This window comes from Ailuropoda melanoleuca, chromosome 4 (genome assembly GCF_002007445.2).
Source record: "Ailuropoda melanoleuca isolate Jingjing chromosome 4, ASM200744v2, whole genome shotgun sequence".
In the NCBI taxonomy this organism is placed as follows: domain Eukaryota; kingdom Metazoa; phylum Chordata; class Mammalia; order Carnivora; family Ursidae; genus Ailuropoda; species Ailuropoda melanoleuca.
In genome coordinates, this window is record NC_048221.1 from 133,314,147 (window position 1) to 133,337,071 (window position 22,925).

A 22,925-nucleotide genomic window follows, 5' to 3' on the forward strand; every position below is an offset into this window, starting at 1 on the left:
GGCCCCTGGCTACATATATCGGGGGAAGCTCATCCTTGGGCAGCTAGCCCAGGACAGCATATTGATGTCTTTTAGTTCTCTTATATGTATCATCTAAATTGAGAACTGCCGCCTTCTTTCATCTCCCCCTACCCCACCCCCAACCTGTCTGGCTCTTGCAGTGACCTCCTTACTGCCCCTCAGCTGCCGTCCCAGGAGCTACTTGCTGCCATATCCCACAGTCACTGTCAGCCAGTTGATAGGGTCCTTCAGAAGCTTAAAGTTGCCAGAGCTTGCAGTCCTGGGTCATACACTTCCATTGCCCTTAGAATTAACTAAGGGAAGATTTTGTAAAGGACAAGTTTCTTCCCACCAATGCGGGTGCCTTCCCTAACCCCACACACAGAGTTGTAAGTCAAACACGGGCTCAGGAATTTTCATTTTTGAAATACTCAGTTATTTCAGTGCAGGTGGTCTAAAAATCACACTTCGGGTAACAGTGTCCGAGATCTTTGGCACCAGCATAGTTGGGCTCTGGCGAGAGCCCTTTTCCTAGTCCATGGTTGGCACCTTCTCCCTGTGTCCTCACATAGTAAAGGGACAGGGAGCTCCCTGGAGCCTCTTTTAGAAGGCGCTGATCCCTTTAACGAGGGCTCCACCCTCATGACTGAACTACCTCCCAAAGGCCCCACCTACTAATGCCATCACTTGAGGGGGGGGGGGTAGGATTTCAGCATATCAGACCGGAGCCCTTGATATCTAAGATTTCTTTTATCATAATTTTAAATGGGTACAAAGGATGATGTAATTCTCTATATTTTAAATGTTGACATTAAAGTAAAACTGTTACGTGGCTTTGTTTGTATCCAGGGTAATCTACAATAATGTAGAGACTTGATAATAACCACGGTCCTTTTAAAAAGCGTAAGAACAAGCACCTCTTTAGCAGTTAGAGAAGGTTGCATCTTTCCTTTCTCTCCAATGATTTCTACTCTTGTCAAAAAGAAATAAAGCTGGGCACTAATTAAAGGCAATGAAGACAGGTTTTATTTCATTATAACTACAGCAGGGAGGACAGTGCACGTTCACTGAGTTCAGCTTCTCTGAAACTAAGGGCAGGAGACTTTCAGTGCTAGGGTGTGCCAAAGGAAAGGCCCTGCCTGGTCGGGGGTGGGGTTGGTGCATAGGACCGGGTCGCTGTGTTTGCTGATGGACGCTGACCTGGAAGAGAAGCAAGCTTCTGGGGTCTTTATGACAGAAGACAGTGGTGCAAGTTGGAGCTCAGTGCTCTGCCCTCCCACAGCATCTGGAGTAAGGGCAATCTCCCTGAGTGTTTGCATTTCAAGGAGATACTTCCAGGTGACCCTTCCGGGTGGTAGCAGATTTCCATCTCAGAGTCAGAGAAAGGATTTATAATGGCAAGCCTTCTACATTTTCTGCTCAGAGAGGGGGTTCAGGGGCCTACTGGCCTATCCCTGGGTTTTAGCTAGAATAAACAGTAAATTCTACTGGCAGTTGAGCTTTCCCAGGAAGAAAACTTAAGAGTCACCATGGTCATCCTGGAGACACAGCCTTAAGCTGCTAGATGCCCGGCTAGAGCTTGGTCATGGCTCTTAGTGAAGGAGTTCGGGAGTCAGTGAGCAAACGAGCAGAGTGGTTTTTGTGCCAGGAGTTTCGTAGTTCACCTTCACGTAATTTTAGCACAATACAGTATTCTTCTGTTTAAAAGTCATTTCTCCATCAAAAATAATTACACAAATAGAAATTAACATTTAAAATTTTTCTTGTGACCATAGAGCTCTAATATTTAAAGAAATTATTCTGTATTATCGCTTCAGTCATGCGTTTGATCAGAACAACATAGATGTGTTAACTTTTGATAAATAAGAATCCTAAAATTGAAATTGTATTTAAAATGTACTTCTTAATGAGATGCAGAGGGCTTTAAACATTGCTTTTTAATTAGTGTATGTCCCCTTCAATGAGTGTTACTTATTGCTAGATTGAAATTACATCAACATCAGTTCTTTCCATTTTACATTTTTATAGATATGAATATTTAAAAACCTCATTCACAGTGGCTGGGGAAGGAGTTTCGTCATAGCAGTGCCACTCAGGTCTTTGCCCTCTAAGTTATCAGCCAAAAAAATCATATCGTGATCTGTTGTTAAAAAATATTTTTAATGATTTATTGACTGACAACTCAATTAGATCTTTCATAAATTTTGTTGAAAGTACAAGAACTGGAAACCTTGTGACATGCAAAAAGAAATTAATCATCCAGTTGTTGGAGTCCTGTCACACGCCAGTATTTTTAGTTGTCCCTTGTTTCATTGTATTCTGGAACTTTTTAGACTCCAGGACCATGTGGCAGTCAGATTCAGGAAGAATGGGATGCATGTCTTTCTTATGTAAGTGGAGCAAGGCCTGAGCTGAGAAAGAGAATAGGTTTGACGCCTTGACCTCCAGAGTGTTGTCAAGATCAGTTTTAGGACAGATTTTGGAGAAGGTGAAGATCTAGAAATGGAGTCCCCTAGAACCATCAGCACTGGTGTACCTTTCAAAAAAGCTCTGTGTGATGCTGGCACACATACCGCAGTCGAAGACCACTGGACTAAAGGAGAATGTGTAAGTTCCTCACTGTGGTACCCTTGGTGACCGCAGCCCTGGCCCTCCTTTGCATCTCTTCCCCTGCAGGGCAGTCTCCTGCCCAAGCACACACAGAGTTTCTGTTCGTGCCCCCACAAGGCTTCTCCTCGCCCCTGGAACAGTGACTGTCTGGGTCTGGCATGGGAGTGAGGCTGGAGGAGGAGGTGTGTAGCTGTTCGTGGCCAGGGGAGCGTCGGGGAGCCGCAGGGCATCAAACTCCTGGGATCGTTTACTCTTTTTCAAAAATGCTTCTTCCTCTTTTCCCAAATACACTGTTAGCTGCTGGTCTGCACCCACCCTTCCACTCCCCCTGCCCCTCAGAGATTCTTTGAGGTAGTGAGCTGCTGGTTGAGGGGAAGGGTATTCTATCCCCCAAGTGTTCTAGAGTCACAGGCACAGAACATTGTCTTTTATAAAAGCCTCTTTAAAGTCCTCATGCACCCGTCTCTGCCCGAAATCCACCCCACCCTCTTCGTCCACATGAATTCTTGCTCATCCTTCAAGTCCTGGTTCTGGTATTACCTCCTTTGTAAAGACTTTCTTGCTTTTCTAAGACAGTTTTTCCTGATGCACCCACATCCTTCGTTTATACTCGTTACATTGTATAAGTGCTTTTTTTTGAGTTTGGCTTTCCCAGTACAATGTATGTTCTTCTCAGGTAGAGATGTCTTAATTTACCATTGTATCTCCTGTGCCAAGAGCAGGGCTAGCATATGATAAGTGGGGAAGTGTTTGTGCTTGAAAAGGAGGAGGGAGAGATGGAAGATTCTCTGTCTCCCTCTCCCCCTCTCCCCACTTGCGAGCATGTTCTCTCTCTCTCTTTCTTTCCCTCTCTCTCTCTCTCAAATAAACAAAATCTTTTAAAAAAGTATCTGCTTAGCAAAATCAATCAGCCTGAAGGAACCTGTAGATGGGGAAAGTTATCTCCGTGAATTTTGAATCAAGCCATTACCTGAAAACAGTAGGACTGATCTTGTCAGCTTAAGCTCCTTCCGTTCACACCTTCCCAGTCACGGTGGTAAAGCCCTGTCCCATCAGCCTGGCGGACAGGCCCGCCATCTTGTCACCACTGCCATGTTCCTCCTCATTTCCTGAGGGCCCTTCACTTGCACGCTCTATTCCAGCCAAGCCAGCCAACTCCCAGCTTCCCCACGTGCTCCTTTGACCGGGTGCCTCTTGGAATTCCTCTCCTGTCCTCGTGCCTCCTCACTGCTGAGGATTCCCCTCAGGAGTAGCCGCTGTTGGCAGATGTCTTCCAGCCTCCCAGCCGCTTACTCCCAGTCAGGACAAAGCACCCCATCGGAGGCCTCTACGGTGCCTTCTCTTTACCCTGTTGCTGTTTTGTAAGGATCATGCTTCTTTGTCATGTCTTTTCTCTGTGTTTCAAACTAGGCTTTCACATTCCCAGGGGCGGGGACCTGATCTAATTTTGTCTGTGTTGCCAGCACCCAGCCCAAGGCAAATGTACAGCATGTATTCACCGGATGTGTATCAAATGAATACACTCAAAGTGATCACAAGTTTAATGTCCTTGCGTGTCTTCTGCACGGCCTCCGAGCGCTACAGCTGGCGTTGTGCTCATGGCATACATCGGGTCCCGTTTTGTTCGTTTGTTTGTTTCAGGCCCTTTAAAATATCCTTTTGCAATTTTAGTCTCCAAAGGCCTTTTCCCAGGAAGAGGACACTGCCGAGTCCGTGCAAATTGGAGTCTTTTGGCCCAGTCTGGACCACAGGTTTCTAGGGACACACTGAGAACATGTCCTTTCACTGCACTTCGAAAGGTTCTCTTTTCCCTCCTATGTTGATCTGAGTTGAGTGATTTAAGAGCTATTTTCTGTTTGTCTGCGATGTGCTGGACATTGTTTAGGTGCTAGGAATACAGAGATTTAAAAAAAAAAACAGTTTCTACCCTGAAGGATCGCCTTGCTTAGTCAAGGAGATGTACAAGTACCCAGACGATTTGAATGTGGTGTGATACGTTCTTGGATAGAGGTAAGTACGGAGCCCTTTAGGAACGCCTGGGAGTGGTTTATCCCCTGGAGAGGAGAGTATGTTAGGGATGCTTCCAGACGTGTGAACTCTGAACTGATTCTGGAGGGACCGATGAAGGGAGGCTTGAGGAAGAATGACATTTTTTACTCAAATACCTGCAAGTTTCATATTTTTCTTCAAAATAAGATGCTTCGACGGTGTGTTTTTAAATAGGAACCGAATAAGACATTTTTATATAATTGTAATCCCCAATATATGGGCTGCCTTCAGTGGCTTCTAATCCCTGTACTTCGGTTTCCTTAACCAGCCTGGTACTCAAGGCCACTTACAATTTATTCTCAATTCTCCTTTCCAACCATAGCTATTTAATATTTAGATCAGGGGATCACCCAGCCTTGGCCTTCAGGTCACATTCAGCCCCCTGCCTGTTTTTATTATAGCCCTTAGCCCTGATTGGCTTTTACACCTTTTTAAAGGATTGTAAAATCCAGCCAACCAACCAAAGACTGTGTAACAGAGACCATTTGGCCTGTCAAACTGGCGTATTTTCTACAGGGCCCTTTAGACCTCTGCTCTTTCTGACTGTAGTGCTTGCTCCCCAGTGGTTATACATGTACCGAATACCATGGGCTCTCCCACCTCTGCAGCTCTGCTTCCGCTATTCTCCCTTTTAAAATGTGGCCATTCATCCATTTATTCACTAACACATTCAGCAAATTGGGTGGTTATGTCTGAGCCACTATTCTGGGTTTGGGGTTCCGGGAATATTACAGTGATAGCACATGGAAACATAATATGTCAGTTCTGAGGAAAAACTAACACAGCGTAAGGGGAGGGGGAGAAAGGGAGACCGATTAAAGGGGGAGGGAATGCTAGCTTTTATAGAGTGGTCCAGGGAGGCATCTCTGATGAGGCGGCATTTTGTGCCAAGTCCTCAGGAACGAGCCGTGAGGATACCTGGAGAACATCTCACACGGGGAACATGTGGAAAGGCACAGAGGAGCTTCACGGAAGTCCATCTGTCTGGAGTGGAGCGAGAGTGTAGAGAAAGGGAGGGAGAAGGATTAGACAGCTGGTGTGGGGTGAAGAACTCCTAGAAGGCTTCATAGGGCATTGAACACTGAGGTTTACTCTTAGTGAGTTGGGAAGCTGTTAAATAGATTTGAGCAGAGGAGTGACGTGGTCAGATTGATGTTTTTAAAATATCACTTTGCTACTGGGTAATGCTGGAGTACCCAGTTAGCCCCAAGATTACAGTGGCTTAACACAACGAAAGTTAATGTTCCTTCATGCTCCTAACCCAGTCAGAGACTGTAAAGGGCTCTCTACCACAAAGCCACTTAGCCTCCAGGCTGGTGGAAACTCGGCCGTCTTGTAGTGGTGCCATCTGGACCTGTACCCGCCTCGACGCCAGGCTGAGAAGGAACGGAGACCGGATACTGTTGCATGGCGGTCATATCCTGCCTTGGCTCAGAAAAGAAATGTATCTCTTCTCAGATTTCCTTGGCTGGAACGTGGCTCGTGGTAGCTGCCAGGGGGTTGGCCACTGTGGTGGGGCCCATGGAATGCTTGTGCTTGCTGAGCACTGTGCTCTCTGCCCTATCAGGAGACCAATTAGAACCATCGCAGCACAAGAGAGGCCATGTGGCTTAGAACTGAGGGGTGGCCGTGAACGTGGGGGAAATTGGGTAGAGTCTGGGTGTACTTCAAACGTAGACCCAGTAAGATTCATGGCTGTCAGGGATGACTCCTCAGTTTCTCCCCTTCCCACCATCTTATTTCCTATACTGAATATGATTCCTTTGAGCCTGGCTCATGTTTTCTCTCATTTTTCCACAGGGCCTTCAAAATAGATGCTGAATACACACTTATTGAGTACCAGAACAATTTAGTCACTTAACTTTATTTTACAAAATCTGCATTTAAAAAAAAATAGTTACTAATTGCTGTCAGGGAATAGTTTTACAAAGTCTTTGATTGCTCATTATATAAGTATGTGTATGAATGATGTGTTAATGCCATGGGCTTCAAAATAGAAGGTTAAGAATAAGTACTTAGTGGCTACTAGAGTTAGTGAAGAAATTACAGTTTTTCACTCTGGTACATTTTGTCAATCTTTTTTTCTTTTACTGCTTGTTTTCTCTCTCATGGAAGAGTTTAAGGAAAATAAGTTCTATTAGGCTTACTCAGTGTGAAACTTTTTTTTTTTTTCAAGTGGTCTCTATGCCCAGCATGGAACCCAATGCAGGACTTGAGCTCATGACCCTGAGATCAAGACCTGAGCTGAGATCAAGAGTGGATGCTTAACCAACTGAGCCACCTAGGTGCCGTGAAACTTATATTTCTTGATCTCACCCTATCGTCTTTCAGTGATAAACCTGTTTTTATAAAGAGTGAAAAGCTTAAGTGTCCAACGAAGCAAAATGCCCAGTCCTTATATCTTCTATGATAATATCATTCTGCCTCTTCTACAGGCCCCAGCTCCCTCGGGAAAATTAATTTAGGGTTGCATTTGTTTACATTCTATATTCTTAGTAACGGTTGGGTTATTTAGTTATTTTGAAAGATCATTAAAAATAAAGGGCGGTAGGGGGACCTTTTCTGATGACACTGGTGATGAGGTCCAATAGTTTAAACTCCCAGGAAGTTCACCTGCCTCTAGTGGCCATTCTGTGGCCGTTCCATTGCAGGTTCTAGGAAAGCATGGCCATCAGTGTGAGGCCTAGACTTGGTGTTGCTGGGCAGCTATAGGCTCCATGTATATAAGCAGGTGGGTGATGCGCTTGGCTGTTGGGGCAGATGACCTGCTGATGGACTAGCCAGTCTGAAGAAACAGATGAGTCCGGGATGACTTGTGTGTGTCTCAGTATTGAAACAGGAGCAGGAATGTGCCTTGCAAAGAAGAGAGAAGAGAGCATTCTGCTGAGACAAGATACCTAGTGACACCAGGGAATGATGAAAAGTTTTTGTGTTTGGAGCTTAGAGTGGGGTCTACAATTATATTTGAGACTAGAGGGTTCGCTTGGAGGCAGCTTGTGAAAGTCCTGAAGTACCATAACAAGGAATTTTCCAAGCTTATGAAAAGGTTTTTCTGGAAGGGATTACATGGCAAATTGATTAGGAAGATAACACTAACCAGTAGAAGATGGCCTGTGTATTGTATCAGTTGGTCAAATGAAAATTCAGCTTCCATTTATTGAGTACTTATGATGGGTAAGGCATTTTGCTCATTGTTTTACATATTATCTCATTTAAGTTCTCGAAGTGACATAGTGTGGTAGATGACATTTTTCCCATTTCACACAGAAGAAACAAAGGCTCGGAGCATGTTGTCAAGTTGCCTAGTCACCCAGTAGTGAACATTAAGCACAGGTTATCTGAGGTGAGTGCTTTTCCTACTTACAAGCTGTGCCAGGGGTGGCTGACAATGGCACATTAAACCTTAGACAACCAGGACCGCATCTAGACCTGTCCCGGGGCACGGAGATCTGCTGTTCCCAGGACACTGCTCCCTGCATGTGTGACTTGCCCACCCTGTCCCTACTCTTTTGCCAGTCTGTGGTTGAAAGTCTTCCACGGCCCTCGATAGGCTAGGAGAGAACAGACATTTGGCCAGCTGGTGTATCCAAATATTCCCCAAACCCATCTTTCCTGGGGAGACAAATATGAGTGACTAGAAAGGAAGGGTTCTTATTCGTCTTTGCTTCTGTGACGTGTCCACGGCGTGCACCTACCATTGCTCCATTAGAGCCTGTGAGGAGGTAGACACGGCAACATGGAAGCTGGGTGATGTGCGGGGAAAGGGTGGCACTGGCTCCATAACAAGGCACCTGGATGCTGGCTTTACTCTTGTCGTTGACTAGAGGAACCCTGGCATATCACACAACTTCCCTGGGGCTCAGTCTTCCCATCCACATGATGGGCCAAGTAAGGAGGGCTGTGAACCATGCAAGTTCTATTATCATCTACTGAACCACAGAAAAGAGTTTGCATTGTATGTGAGGGAAGGGAAAAATGTAAGGAATACTTGTCCATCAGTGGGGGCTTCTGATGTTGTCGTATGCCACGAGGGCTGGAGTAGCAGTCGGCTGCAAAGCTTACTGGGAGCTGCATTTGCAGAGCACACACTTAGTTATGGTTCAGTGGAAACACTGCTTTCCTAAAGTTACCTTTTACCCAGAAGAATACAGGGTGAAGAAAATGTCAGCCATCTGCATTATACAACATGAATTCTGTGCAGAAGGACTTGGAGGGAGCTGGTGGGGAATTCGAGGTTGGGAGGGGTTGGCCTCCTAGTACGGTCACTGACACCATGTTTTGATGCCTGTGGTACTTTTCAGAATAACCAGAGATACACGGTAACGGATTTTAAGAAATAATAGAAAAGGTTTTTTGCTAGGACTTTGTTTTTATTTTTATTTATTTATTTAACACAATGCCCTTTTTAAGACTGTAGTAAAAATGTGCTCGAGTAGTTGACATGAGGCTAAATCTAGGGTCCAAAGCAGCACAAATCAGTGGGGCCTGAAAAGGCCCAACACGGCTCACCGATATGTGGTGCCTCCGTCCAGATGGGTTACGTTTAGAGTTGAGGCCAAGTAAGTTTAATATTTTTAATATTTTTAGAAAAATGACTCCTGCATACCTAACAAAATGTCACATATCAGAATTCAGTAAATACTTGGTAGTAAAGAAGTGAATGTGACATACTATAGAAAATTTAAAAAGTTGAGAACAAAATTGCTCATAATCCCAACACTTTAACATTAACAGTCACTAATATTTGTGTGTGTGTGTGTGTGTGTGTGCGTGTTTAGCCATACACACAGGGTTAGTTTGGATTTTAAGCACAGTATAGAGAGTTTTATGATTTCTGATTCCTAAAATTTAACATTTTATGATAAGCACTTTCCAAATTGCTATACTGTTTTTATAATTCTAATTTTAATGATGGCATAATGTTCTATCTAGTAATTTATCATAAGTTACCATTTCTTTTATTTTCAGGCAATTAGATTGCTTTTGAGGTTTTTTTTATAGTCATATTCCAGTTAAAAATCTTCATGCCTATACTATTTTCTTCTTTTTAATTATTTCCTTGTAATAAATTATCAAAACTGGTCATTGTGATTGTAGAAATGACTCCTCCTTTTTTCACTGTAACCAGTACTCTGTTTGAATGCTAGTTTCATCAGATCACCACCTACTTTTGCATATTAGCATTAAAAAACCCATATTTACTAATTTAATAACGCACATGGTCCATCATGTTGTTTTCCTCACAGAAGAAAAGCTAATATAACGAAAGTCCTGTTCACTGGTTAAAGTTGTATGCTAACATTTCACTTTGGTTCTCTCTGCCTCACTAAACCTTTGTTAAATATGCCGGCTCTGATAACGTGGGGCTGGCTCGTCTCACTGTCGTTCAATCCCTTTTTGTGTTGAAGCTGTCTGTGGAAGCACGTAAAGAGATGACTAGGAAGACTGTTCAGACAGTCAAACATTTTATTGAGAAGCCGCGGAAAAGAAGTTCGGAAGACGACATTCAAGAAGATAGTGACTCAAAAATGACCTACGCAGATGTCCTGAATCATCTGGAGAAATCACTTGCTCACCTGGAAACCCTCAACCACAGCTTCCTTGTTTCTCTGAGGACTAGTGAGCAGGTAATGAAATGAAAGCTTGTTCCCCACACTCACTCACTCAGATAACATCAGTGCACGCTTCCGTTTCTCCTCGCAAGCCATCCCAGTGGTTTTGCTAGGGTTTTCAGTCTTGCAGAGGTCTTTGAAAATGGCCCTCAACCCTTTATCCTTTAGCTTCTTCATTGCGTCTTGATTGTTGATTCGGTTTTCAGTTCTTTGAAAAGGAGTTGAGGCCGCTTATCAGGATTAATCCCTGGCAAGGATGAGGTGGGAGGGATGGGGGGAAAGACCCCTGGGTTGAACCCAGGTTGGGTGCCTGGGGGCGGGAGTGGTCACTGAAGCTGAGAAAGCATCAGACAGTGGTTTGCAAGCCCGACAAGCCGGTAGGTGTTTGCTGTCTCATCTGAAAAATGATGGATATTTTTTCTCCCTAATTTTCAGAAAAATTTCAGAAAGAGCCATCCGTGCCTGCTTCAATAGGTTTTTTTTTTCTTTTAGTTATATGCACTTACCTATTTTTTTATATTCCATGTTTCCAATATCATTTTATTATTGATATGAATTGTTTTGGGTAGTAAAATTGTTCTGCTTGGTTTCCAGTTGAGATGCTCGTGGTGTCTCAGAGAATACTCTCATGAGAGTCCGGAACCGTTGTCCATGAGGAGACGTGAGGCCAAGTGTGTTAGGACAGCTGGGGGAAGCCCTCTAGCTTTTGTAGTTTTTCTTCCGTACCGTTCCAGCCAAGGGAGTTTTTTTTTTTTTTTTAAGATTTTTTTTTATTTATTTATTCGACAGAGATAGAGACAGCCAGTGAGAGAGGGAACACAAGCAGGGAGAGTGGGAGAGGAAGAAGCAGGCTCATAGCAGAGGAGCCTGATGTGGGGCTCGATCCCATAACGCCGGGATCACGCCCTGAGCCGAAGGCAGATGCTTAACCGCTGTGCCACCCAGGCGCCCCCAGCCAAGGGAGTTTTAGCTATTCTTTTCCATAATAGAGAAGTTGACAAATCAATAAATAAATGGTTTCATATAGGTGAAAACAATGTTTAGATGTCTAAGTAATTTTTCATTTGCCCCTTTAATGTTGGTTGTAAATGAAGCTGTAAGTGGCCACTAATCTCCACTTTTATTTTTCTCAAACCGTACATGTTGATTGAATTGTATTCTTGGCTTGTAAAGAACTATTCCTGATAGAAAGATGGGTCAGTGGAGAGCAGTTCAGATAATGAACAAATGGAAGACTTCAAAATTTGTATGAGACACATAAATGCAAAGCCCTCATGGAAAAGATGATGGGAAGAATTCAAAAGTTTGATAGCAGTTTTATTTCATTTTGTATTTTCGTTGCTATTAGCCTGTCTAATGAATCACATTAAATGATGTACAAGCCATAGAGAAGCCTTTGCAGGGAACAAATTGGCTTTACCAACCCGGATTTTATCCTACTGACATGTACAGTGCTATAATCCATAATTATGAGAAGTTTTACCCTTAAAATTTGAATTCTTCAGGTTAAAATGATTATACTTATTAGTATAAAAAATTAAACACTTGTCTTATTTTTAAAATTAAATATACTGTGCCCAAATCTGGAGGATTGCCATTCCTCTCCTTGGAACAAGTATTGTGTTTGAGTGACTAGAGTAACATCTGTGGGGCCAAGGGGATCGTTAACAGAAACAGCCATTTGTTTCATCTCGGCTGTGATTTAAAGGTACCAGTGGCTGCTTGCAAATGCCGGTCAGTCAGACCACGGATGGTCCGTAATAGCAGACTCTTCTGGTTCCTGAAAGGGACTTTATTTTATTTTATTCGGGTGCTTTTCATAGCAAACGCTGGGAATCACTTTCAGCCTCACACATTTGTCTCTTTTAAGTTCAGGCCTTCATTTTAACCTCTTAAGTTATACACCTGGTGAAAGAGCCCCTGTACCCTGGGTGAGTGCAGTCTATACTGGCGGCCTTTATCCTGAGGTGCCTCCATTCCCTCTTTCTCAGGACGGACACGAGTAGCTGCTATGTGGCACTCACGGGCATTTTCTTTTGTTAGAAGTTTCACGACGGGGAGAAGAGTAAACGGAAGTGTCCTGTGCCCAATTCCCAGCTTCACCAATGGTCAGAACATGACCTCTCTTACTTCATGCATATTCCCACCTACCCTCACCCCGCTCCTGGGGATTATCTTAAAGAAAATCCCGGTCATCTTTTGACTTTATCTGTAAATACTTCCACATCTGTTTCTAAAGGATACATGTAAACACACACTACACCATGATCACAATAAAAAAAATTAACAGCAGTTCTTCAATAGCAACTATCTAGTTACTCTTTGGATTTTACATGGTGGATCTGAAAGACAAGAGAGCATATGCAGGATTACTTGAGAAACTATACAGAACCTAGAAAGCGTTCTTAAAACTAAGTGACCATGTTTGGTTTGATGAGAAACAGCAGCTCGTGGCCTGTTTCCTACGTTACTTGTTGTCACATCGGAGGGGCAGGCTGTGTGGCACGGGGGCGGGGAGCTGTAGTCTAGTCTTTTGGATTCTGATCCTCGTTCCCTGAATTGCTAGCCATGTGATTGGGCGTGCTACTTTATCTTTGGTTTCCAGTTTACTCTTTGGTAAAGTGGAGCTAATTAAAACTCCTCGCAGGATTATTAGAAGCATTAAATCAGGTGACACATGTGTACTACCTGGGTTTGCGCAGCGGACGCTTGTAGATCTGAGCTGTCACGTGGTTGTAGCCCAGTCATGAAAATAGAGAAACTTACACTTCATGAGCTTTACTTTGGGCCTGATGTGCTAGAGGCCTTTTCTATTCTCTCATTTAATGTTTACAACACCCCCATTCACAAGAAACTCTGTGTTCGTCCTCATTTTGCAGACACTGGAGGCCCACAGACTACTACATGGTAAAGCAAGGATCTGTCCTTAAGCCTGGTGTCCCTGGAGCCCAAGCTCTTACTAACCGCTGCCTGTTCTTCAGTGTGGGGTTTGAGAACCTTCTAAACATGCTTCACTGCGTACATGCAGACACACTGAATTCCTGTTTGATACTCAGGTGTTGCATGCCGTATCTTTGCAGGAAACGCTGCGGAAGTACGGTGACCTCTATGATCTATCCCGATCAGAGAAAGGGAAACTTCATGACCAAGCTGTGGCCATGTGTCTAGATGGCCTGCCTCTAGGGATGATTCAGCAGCTGCTGCAGGTGGCCGTGGGCCCTCTCGACATCTCGCCCAAGGATGTGGTGCGGAGCGCAGTAAGGAAGATCGTTTCTGCATTGAGGTAAGCTGCAGAAGAGTCGCTGGAAACCTGAGGTGATAGTTCGCCAGCAGTAGCACTCGTTTCACAGTAACGAAGAAAAATACCATGTATGTAGAAGCATTTTATAAACAATGAAGGGCTTTATAAAAGCGAGAGACAGTCGTGGGATTTCTCAGAGTCTTGTGTCTTAAGAGATCTTGAGAATGGAGAACCATGAAAATGCTTCACCACTGGTGTTGTGTGTAACGTGTCCTAAAACTAACTTCCAACTAGACCCTCTTCTCCCCCAGCCCCCAAATTATTCTTGAAGTAGGGAAAGGCCCAAATGGCCTCTGCGGGAGGAAGCTGGGTGTCAGGCCGTCCTGGGACACCAGGTGGATGTTCAGCTCTTGACTTTCCGACTTCCCCTTCTTGGTAGAAAGGACAAAATGGTTTCCAGAAGCTCCTGTTGGAGTACACAAGGCAAGGTTAATCATCTACTGAGGAAGTTAGACATCTGTTAAGTGTCTTAGAGTTTTATTCACCTGCAGTTAATGGCATGAAACCAACAACGGAGAAGCTCTATGTCAGTGTGCCCGTGTCTTCGTGGGAACGGAGCTGGGAGGGTTAGCGAAGAGGGGGAAAGTTAAGCTCAGAAAAGAATGAGGCATGAAGTGCTTTCTGTGAATAATGCAATTAGGCTGAAAGATTTGGTTGTGTTTAATGTATTCTCCTTTTAAGGCTTCTTTGTAATTCTGCGTTGCTCTTGAGGAACTTTTTGATTAAATGCATGTCAGTTTTCCACAGCTGAACTGAAATCAAATGAGCCTTTATCAGTTTAATTACCCCAGCCTCATACAGTTTTCACCTTAATGATCTGCGGTATCTGGTAATTTGAGACAGGGAGAGAGAGACAGAGAAATAAAATATCATAACATTTTTAAAGAAATAACGAACGTCAAATTAATAAAGCTTTGTTTTATTATTAGCGTATTATGTTTTGGTGGTGGTGGTGGCTGTGAGAGCCGCCCGCTGTCCTCTCTCAGACGACCACAGACACTTGGTCCTGTTCTGCACCTTTTGATCATAGCTATCTTTTTGTTGTTTTGTAAATGAAGATTCAGATGAGCCTTACAGAAACAAACATTTTGAAAGATTAGTGCTTTGACGAATTTAGTTTATTTCCTAAAATCACACATTGTCATGAATAATTAAAATAAAATATGATGTGATATTTTTACAGTTATAAAATGCTGACATAAATTATCCTTCTCTCTCTCTCTCCCTGAGCCCAGTTCCACTTGCAGAGATGGTTCTTATCTAATAAACGTGACGCTTAGCACACAGAAGACATTCAATGAATGTGAATTAAATCTTTCTGCAGTGGGAGGGAAGGAGCTTCAGGAGTTCATCTACCTCCTTTTCAGAGGAGAAGAAATTGCACTTGACAACATCCATAACATTTACCTTTTAAAAAGTTAGTACAATTTAGCAGGTATAAAATAACAAATGCATGTAAAGAACTGAATCCAGCAGTTGATTTAAATCATATCACTTACATTAGTCAGAAAACTCACCTAAAACTTCTTTTCTTCTATTCCTTTTTCAAAATTCAGTGGAGTCCTAGACATACACATTTGTAAAATGGGCATAATAATAGTACCTATCTCGTAGGCTGCTGAGAACTAAATGATAGCATGTATGTAAAGCACTTGTACCTGGTAAGTACCATGTAAATGTTAGGTGTTTTTTTTTTTTCTTAAGTCCATCTGGAGAATTATAGATGAAGATATATTTAATGCTTAAAATCACTTTGAATGTCCATTGAATGTTTTTTAAATGACAGAATGCAAGTAGATTTTATTTTCTTGATAGGAAAAGAAGCATATATTAGACTGTGAGCTCCTTAAGGGCAGAAAATGTTTCATTTCCATATCTTTAGCACTTGCAGACTGCATACACCCCGCATGGCTATGAGCTGGCAGTGTCCTCTGCCAGAATCCAGCTGGCTGCCTCTGAGTGTGAATGCCACACTGCTTTCTGAGGTCGAGCCCTCTTCTGAACTGGTTCTGTCTCTCTCCCTTCACAGCGGAGGCAGTGCTGACCTCGGTGGGTCGGGGGACCCCCTCCAGGTCCTGGAAGGTGTTGTTGCGGCCGTCCATGCCAGTGTGGACAAGGGGTAAGCCTAGTACAGTGTGTATATCTCACCCCACAGCACTCCTCAGAATCTCAGAATTGCTTTTAATATCGCTATGAAACTGCCAAGACCAAGCAACCTTTCTCGGCGGTTTTGAAGGAAGAGCTGAGGACCTTCTGTGTAACTAAGGAGGCTCTGCATTGGGAGTCATGGTTTCTCCAGCTGTCCTCTTACCCCGTCAGCTCTAGGGGGACACCCCCTTCCCCCCAGAACCTTGTTTGCCAGGGAGAGCATGGTTCTCTCACCTTGTTCCGCGTGAGGCTGGGAAGGGGAGCTGCTTTGAGCTTCTTAGGAGAGAAGGGATTCATATCTCCAGGAGGTTAGCTGGACTGATTAAGTAAGGAAACTTTCTAGAGTATATGTATTATTTTTTTTTAAAGCTGTATATATGTTAGGTCTGCCTTGCCCAAGGACTATGAGTATACAGGCTTTATAAGTCTAGAAAGGTATGTGTCTCTAATGCCATTTTTTAAAAATTTAAATTCAATTAATTAACATATAATGTATTATTTGTTTCAGGGGTATAGGTCTGTGATTCATCAGTCTTACACAACACCCAGCACTCGCCACAACATATGCCCTCCCCAATGTCCATCACGTAGCCACCCCGTCCTGCCACCCCTCTCCCCTCCAGTAACCCTCAGTTTGTTTCCTAAGATTAAGAGTCTCTTATGGTTTGTCTCCCTTTCTGGTTTCATCTTGTTTCATTTTTCCTCTCTTCCCCTGTGATCCTCTGCCTTGTTTCTTAAATTCCACACATCAGTGAGATCACATGGTAATTGTCTTTCTCTGACTGACTGACTGACTTCACTTAGCATAATACCCTCGGTTCCTTCCACGTTGTTGTAAATGGCAAGATTTCATTTTTTGATGGCTGCGTAATATTCCATTGTATATATACCCCCACATCTTCTTCATCCATTCATCTGTTGATAGACATGTGGGTTCTTTCCATAGTTTGACTATTGTGGTCTAATGCCATTTTTAGAAAGAATTTTTCATTCAGGTGCGGTGGTAGCGATAGGAAGAACAGCAACAACAAGTTGGTGGTTATGTATTTGCCAGAGTTTACAGACATCTTTCATATGTCTGATATCGATGTTATCCCTATGAGGCCTCGTCCCAATTTTCTTATTTTACTTTTTAAAAATAATCTCTACACCCAATGTAGGACTTGAACTCATGAGCCCGAGATCAAGAGTCATCTGCTCTCCCAATTGAGCCAGCCAGATGCCCCTGTTTTCTTTTTTTAATGGGAAATATGCTGTAATACTAATAATGAAGAAATATTTGTGAAAACCCCTCATAGTTCATTCAGTGATACAATTGTTTTCATTAGCGTATTACCTTCTAGTTATTGTGCAGGTACACATATATTTTTATATAGCTTCAGTCAAAATGTGTAAACACTTCATATTCTTCTTTTATTTACTTGCTGTTGTAACTCTTCCCACTTGTCTTTGTAGATTTCCTCATGCTTATCTCTGATGGTTGCATGTGTTGTTGCCATTTCCGAGGAGGCCTTGCCCTGAGACATAAGCCCGGGAAATGGAACCGGGATCCCAGCCAGGCTCTGGGTGCTCATTTAGCGCTCAGATGCCCATATAGCGCATCTCCATGTTTTGCTTTGTGCCTGAGGCTTGAGTGGAGGAAAATAGGATTAACCACATAGGTGAATCTGGGAAAGCATTGCCGTCAGGGCCCTCCACTTACTCAGCCTTCTGCCTTGCACTGCTTTTCTAAACCCCTTTGCTTTGGGGTCTCGAAGTAGCAAGGAAGCTCATTAACGCCTCTTATTCGAAAGCGACATGGAAGGATCTGCGCGTTCACTGTGTGTCGTAGCCCGTGCTGCGTCACGAGGAGTTAGATACGGGGAAGAACTAGCCTCCCACCTGAGAAGCCCCGAGTCTTGCAGGGGAGACGAGCTTTCCCATAGCTCAAGCCACCATACTACCGAGGGTAGGTGCTGTGCAGAAGGCAAGGTGGACGGAGCGGTGTATCCTGCCTGGGGAAGTCAGGGCAGGATACACCAGGGGTGACGCTGGTCCTGCTTCATGAAATGGGAGCCTGTGAGGAGGAGGTGGGGAATGGTACCCCAGGCTGAGCAGCGGTAGCAGAGTACTTAGAGACGCTGCGTGGGAAACCCTCAGCCACCTTGCAAAGGTGCGGCCAGCACCTGCCATCCCAGTCAGAGCTCGCCAGCCGGCTCCCTGACTGCCACTCCCTGGTGAGCTGCCGGCGGAGCCGCCCTGCTTTCAGCTAATGCCTACCTGGAGCCCGGCCTCCCAGGGTGACATGATCCGAACAGGCAGTAAGCCCCTTCCAGTGGAGACATCTCAAAAAGATTAGAAGGCAGTATTTTTCTTTTTTTTTAAATATTTTTTTTATTATATTATGTTAGTCACCATACAGTACATCCCCGGTTTCCGATGTAAAGTTTGATGATTCATTAGTTGCGTATAACACCCAGTGCACCATGCAATACGTGCCCTCCTTACTACCCATCACCAGCCTATCCCATTCCCCCACCCCCCTCTCCTCTGTAGCCCACGGTTTGTTTCTCAGAGTCCATAGTCTCTCATGCTTCATTCCCCCTTCTGATTACCCCCTTTCTTTATCCCTTTCTTCTACCAGTCTTCCTAGTTCTTATGTTCCATAGATGAGAGAAATCATATGATAGTTGTCTTTCTCTGCTTGACTTATTTCCACTTAGCATTATCTCCTCTAGTGCTGTCCATGTTGCAGCAAATGTTGAGAATTCGTTCTTTCTGATAGCTGAGTAATATTCCATTGTATATATGGACCACAACTTCTTAATCCAGTCATCTGTTGAAGGGCATCTCGGCTCCTTCCATGATTTAGCTATTGTGGACAGAGCTGCTATGAACACTGGGGTGCATATGACCCTTCTCTTCACTACGTCTGTATCTTTGGGGTAAATACCCAGTAGTGCAATGGCTGGATCATAGGGTAGCTCAGTTTTTAGCTTTTTAAGGGACCTCCACACTGTTTTCCAGAGTGGTTGTACCAACTTGCATTCCCACCAACAATGTAGGAGGGATCCCCTTTCTCCACATCCTCTCCAGCAATTGTTGTTTCTTGCCTTATCAATTTTTGCCATTCTAACTGGCGTAAAGTTATGGTATCTCAGTGTGGTTTTGATTTGAATTTCCCTGATGGCTAATGATTTTGAACATTTTTTCATGTGTCTGTTAGCCATTTGTATGTCTTCATTGGAAAAGTGTCTGTTCATATCTTCTGCCCATTTTATGATTTGTTTATTTGTTTCTCGTGTATTGAGTTTGAGAAGTTCTTTGTAGATCTTGGATACCAGTCCTTTATCTGTGGTGTCCTTTGCAAATATATTCTCCCATTCCGTGGGCTGTCTCTTAGTTTTTTTGACTGTTTCCTTGGCTGTGCAGAAGCTCTTTATCCTGATAAAGTCCCATAAGTTCATTTTATCTTTTATTTCTCTTGCCTTTGGAGATGTGTCGTGAAAAAGGTTGCTCTGGCCGATGTCATAGAAGTTGTTGCCTATGTTCTCCTCTAGAATTTTGATGGATTCCTGTCTCACATTGAGGTCTTTCATCCATTTGGAGTTTATTTTTGTGTATGGTGTGAGAGAGTGGTCAAGTTTCATTCTTTTGCATGTAGCTGTCCAATTTTCCCAGCACCATTTATTGAAGAGACTGTCTTTTTTTCCACAGGATGTTTTTTCCTGCTTTGTCAAAAATTAGTTGCCCAAAGAGCCGAGGGTCCATTTCTGGGTTCTCTATTCTGTTCCATTGGTCTATATGCCTGTTTTTGTGCCAGTACCATGCTGTCTTTGTGATCACAGCTTTGTAGTACAGCTTGAAATCTGGCATTGTGATGCCCCCAGCTTTGTTTTTCCTTTTCAACAATTCCTTGGCGATTCGGGCCCGTAAAGGATCTATATTCTAGAAACTACAAATCACTCCTGAAAGACATTGAAGAAGACACAAAAAAGATGGAAAAATATTCCATGCTCATGGATTGGAAGAATTAACATTTAAAATGTCCATGCTACCCAGAGCAATCTACAATTTCAATGCTATCCCGATCAAAATACCAATGACATTTTTCAAAGAACTGGAACAAATAGCTCTTAAATTTATATGGAAATAGAAGGCAGTATTTTTCTTAGTGAATTTCCAGCCAGACATATAGGTGAATCCAACTTGGGTTTCTTGTGTACAGACTATTTTTTTTTAAGCTTTGATTTCCAAAGAGGAAGACACTGGGGAATGGAGAAACAGAGCAGGCTCTTTCTTTTTATTCCAGAGACACAGCATAACAAAGTCTTCTTAACAGAAAAACTTCAGTGAGCATTTTTTTGTTTATTTAAAAAAAAGAAGGAAGAAAGACAAAGTCATAGCTTTCATTTCTGGCAACTATTTTTTGAATCCACACAGTTAAGCCTAAATCTTTGGCTTTGATTTCTCTTCCCAAAAATATGCCTGGCAGATCACGGAGGAGAGCCACTCTCCTTTCCATGTAGCTCCCAGGGGGATCTTTAGAGTGACGAGGGGTTTCAGACCCTTTGAAAGTAACCCTCTTGATCACTCATTACATGGCCTGATATGACTGCTTCACCTCCAGGAGGCCACACCAGGCCTGTGTCACCCTTACCCTTAGGGCCACACCAGCCTCCCTCAGTCCTTGCCCCGAAACTTCAACATGCACTGCCCTCCGTGACATCTGTTTGCAGAGTAAATCCCCTCTCTTCATACACACGGTCAGCTCTCACACACATTCACATGCTCTAAGGTCAGGCCTCTGCCGACCCGTAGTGTTCCTGGCAGGTAGACGACATGGAAAAGTCAGAAATTGCATGTGTGTGTTCATGGCTACCACCAGGTGTTTGGTTCCGTTTATGCCATCAGTAGCGTGTCCTCCTTTGACTGTTTATTTTGGTACAAGTCTGATTTGCCTTTGAATTGCTGCTTCTGCTTTATTCACAAAGCTCCCGGTCCCTCCTCTTCTGCCTGTGCTAAGTGTCCGCCGCACACAACCACGGCACCAAGACAGGCCACCAGTGGCGTGTCTGGACAGACAGACTTCCTTTCCAGCTTAACCACATTCTTGCCTCCGGACATCAGGGCTAAATATTGTCAGGATTTGAAAGAGTGTCAAAAATCTTTTATAGCATCTATGATTAGAGATGAGATTAAGGCAATTAAGTATTGAGAGGCTCGTGCACATAAATTGAATTTTATGAGTGTGTTTTCTCCCATGATTTATGTATGTCTGTAACATATTTTAAGAATATAATCTCAATTTCCTGTTTGGGTTAAGAATGAGTTGATTAGATTGCTTAAGGAAAACGGGTTTAAAAACATTCAATAGATAAAATAATGATTTTCTAAAATAATATATTTGTTAAACCTAGAACTAAAAAGATCATCATGCATTTAAAAACAAAAAAGTGATGAGCATCAATGACTCAGTGCTGAGATCTTCGAAGTGGCTGTTCGGCAACCCACTTAATCCTCACAACGACCCCCTTATGGTGTTATTATTGCCTCCATTTCACGTTAGGAAATGATGCCCAGACAGGTGTGGTAGTGTGTCCGGGCTCACCCAGCTAAGGACATGCTCCAAATTTTCTCTCACCAGATCTCATCTGCTTTCGACATTAAAAAGCCTGCAATGGACAGGACTTCTCAAACACCACCGTGCACAGGGATTGCCTGGAGGTCTTCTTAAAATATAGATTTTACTCGAGTAGGTCTGGGTAGGGCCTGAAATTCTACATTTGTAACCAGCTCCTAAGTGCTGCTTAGTCTGCGGACGGCACTTGAAGCAGCAAGGTGTTTGGGCATCACTTCCCTCCCGTTGTCCCGCCTTTTGCATCTCCTTCCCTCCGCCTTGGCCTCTTTTCCTTTTCTACTCCCTGCCCTTCTGTGCCTTTAGACAGCTGCTTAGCAGGAATGACCCACTGGTGGGAACCAGTGCATTAGTGATCCTCAAAAGGATGTACAGAAATAAACCCACTCAGCAGATGATTAATGCGGAATTCCTCTGTGCACTATTCAAAAAGGAAGAAAGATTTCCTTCAAAATTATGGAGTATTTTAGAAGTTTTTGTTTGTTTGTGTAAATTGCTACTTAATCACAGTCCAGCTTCAGCTGTCTGAAGGCTTCATGGATATTGAACAGTGTCCGATCATTCAGACTTCATTGAGCTCTTTGGTATTACTTAGGGATTTCACAGTATTTTCAGAGCATGGAAAAGAAAAGAAAAAAAAAAAAAGCCCACCAAGGCAAATTGCATCTGATTTCTTCTTAGTCTTCATGCTCTGTGGGGCAGAATAAATCGTCAGCTGTTGTCCGAGTACCCACCGTGTTCGAGCATTGTGTCCTGTCGTCCTGAGCCCTGCTCACAGCCACGGTCACCAGTCAGGATGGTGGGTCCACTCCTGCAGTATTTCTCGGGGCCACCTCAGGCCATGTTTATGACTTAATAGCTGTCATTTTTGCCTCATTTTAGTGAGATGTGCCCAGTCTCTTGATAAACAAGCCTCAGGAAGAGATTCTGGGTTGGCATACATTTGAGAACAGCCACAAGAAGGTGGTTATTCGTATTTGCCAAAAAGTTAAGACTTAAGATTGGAATTGTGTGTACATCAAAATTATTTTCTTTGTAGGAAATTTTTCTTGTGAGAGCATTCGACTGTGTTAATTATTTGCAGAAAGTTACACTTTCTACACTATGGCAAGGCCATTAGCATATTAGGAGTTCATTTATTTGCAGTTTTCGTATTCCTGGCCCCGTGCCCCAGTTATTTCGTGGAAGCTAATAAATGGAAGCTATTACACTGGGGAAGGTCCCCTCCACCCAGCTCCGTAAGTAGTGAGGAAAGTGCGCGCGGTGTGTGGATCAGTTACCTGAGTTGAGAGATCTCCGTAGAACGTGAATATTGGGGTCTCTCACTGTTCACTCACTTAGGTTTACTTGCTTCCCCTCCTCACTCCCTTCTTCATCTGGCCTAGCGTTTTACACATCAGAGTTTGCACACGCGTTTCCCGCTGAGGCCAGGCAGGTAAGGGGGGTGAGCGAGGTGGGCTGGGCTTACAGGGAAGTAGGAGGGGGTGGAGGCCGAGGGGAACAGGGGCTCACAGGAGCCTTCTCTACAGGAAATAGCTGCCAGCATGTCCTTTTCATCCAGCTTTTCAAGGGGAGCTGGGTTGTTAAA

At 43.6% G+C, this 22,925-nt stretch overlaps 1 protein-coding gene across 2 annotated transcripts in view; it reads left to right on the plus strand.

Moving 5' to 3' along the window:
• NBAS (NBAS subunit of NRZ tethering complex) overlaps positions 1–22,925 on the plus strand; it is a 336,415-nt gene that overhangs the window by 265,381 nt on the left and 48,109 nt on the right. For both annotated transcript variants that reach the window (XM_034659882.1, XM_034659883.1), the window contains 3 exons: positions 10,068–10,286; positions 13,352–13,554; positions 15,602–15,691. In XM_034659882.1, the coding sequence (XP_034515773.1) occupies positions 10,068–10,286; positions 13,352–13,554; positions 15,602–15,691 (512 nt within the window). The remainder of the gene's footprint in view (positions 1–10,067; positions 10,287–13,351; positions 13,555–15,601; positions 15,692–22,925) is intronic.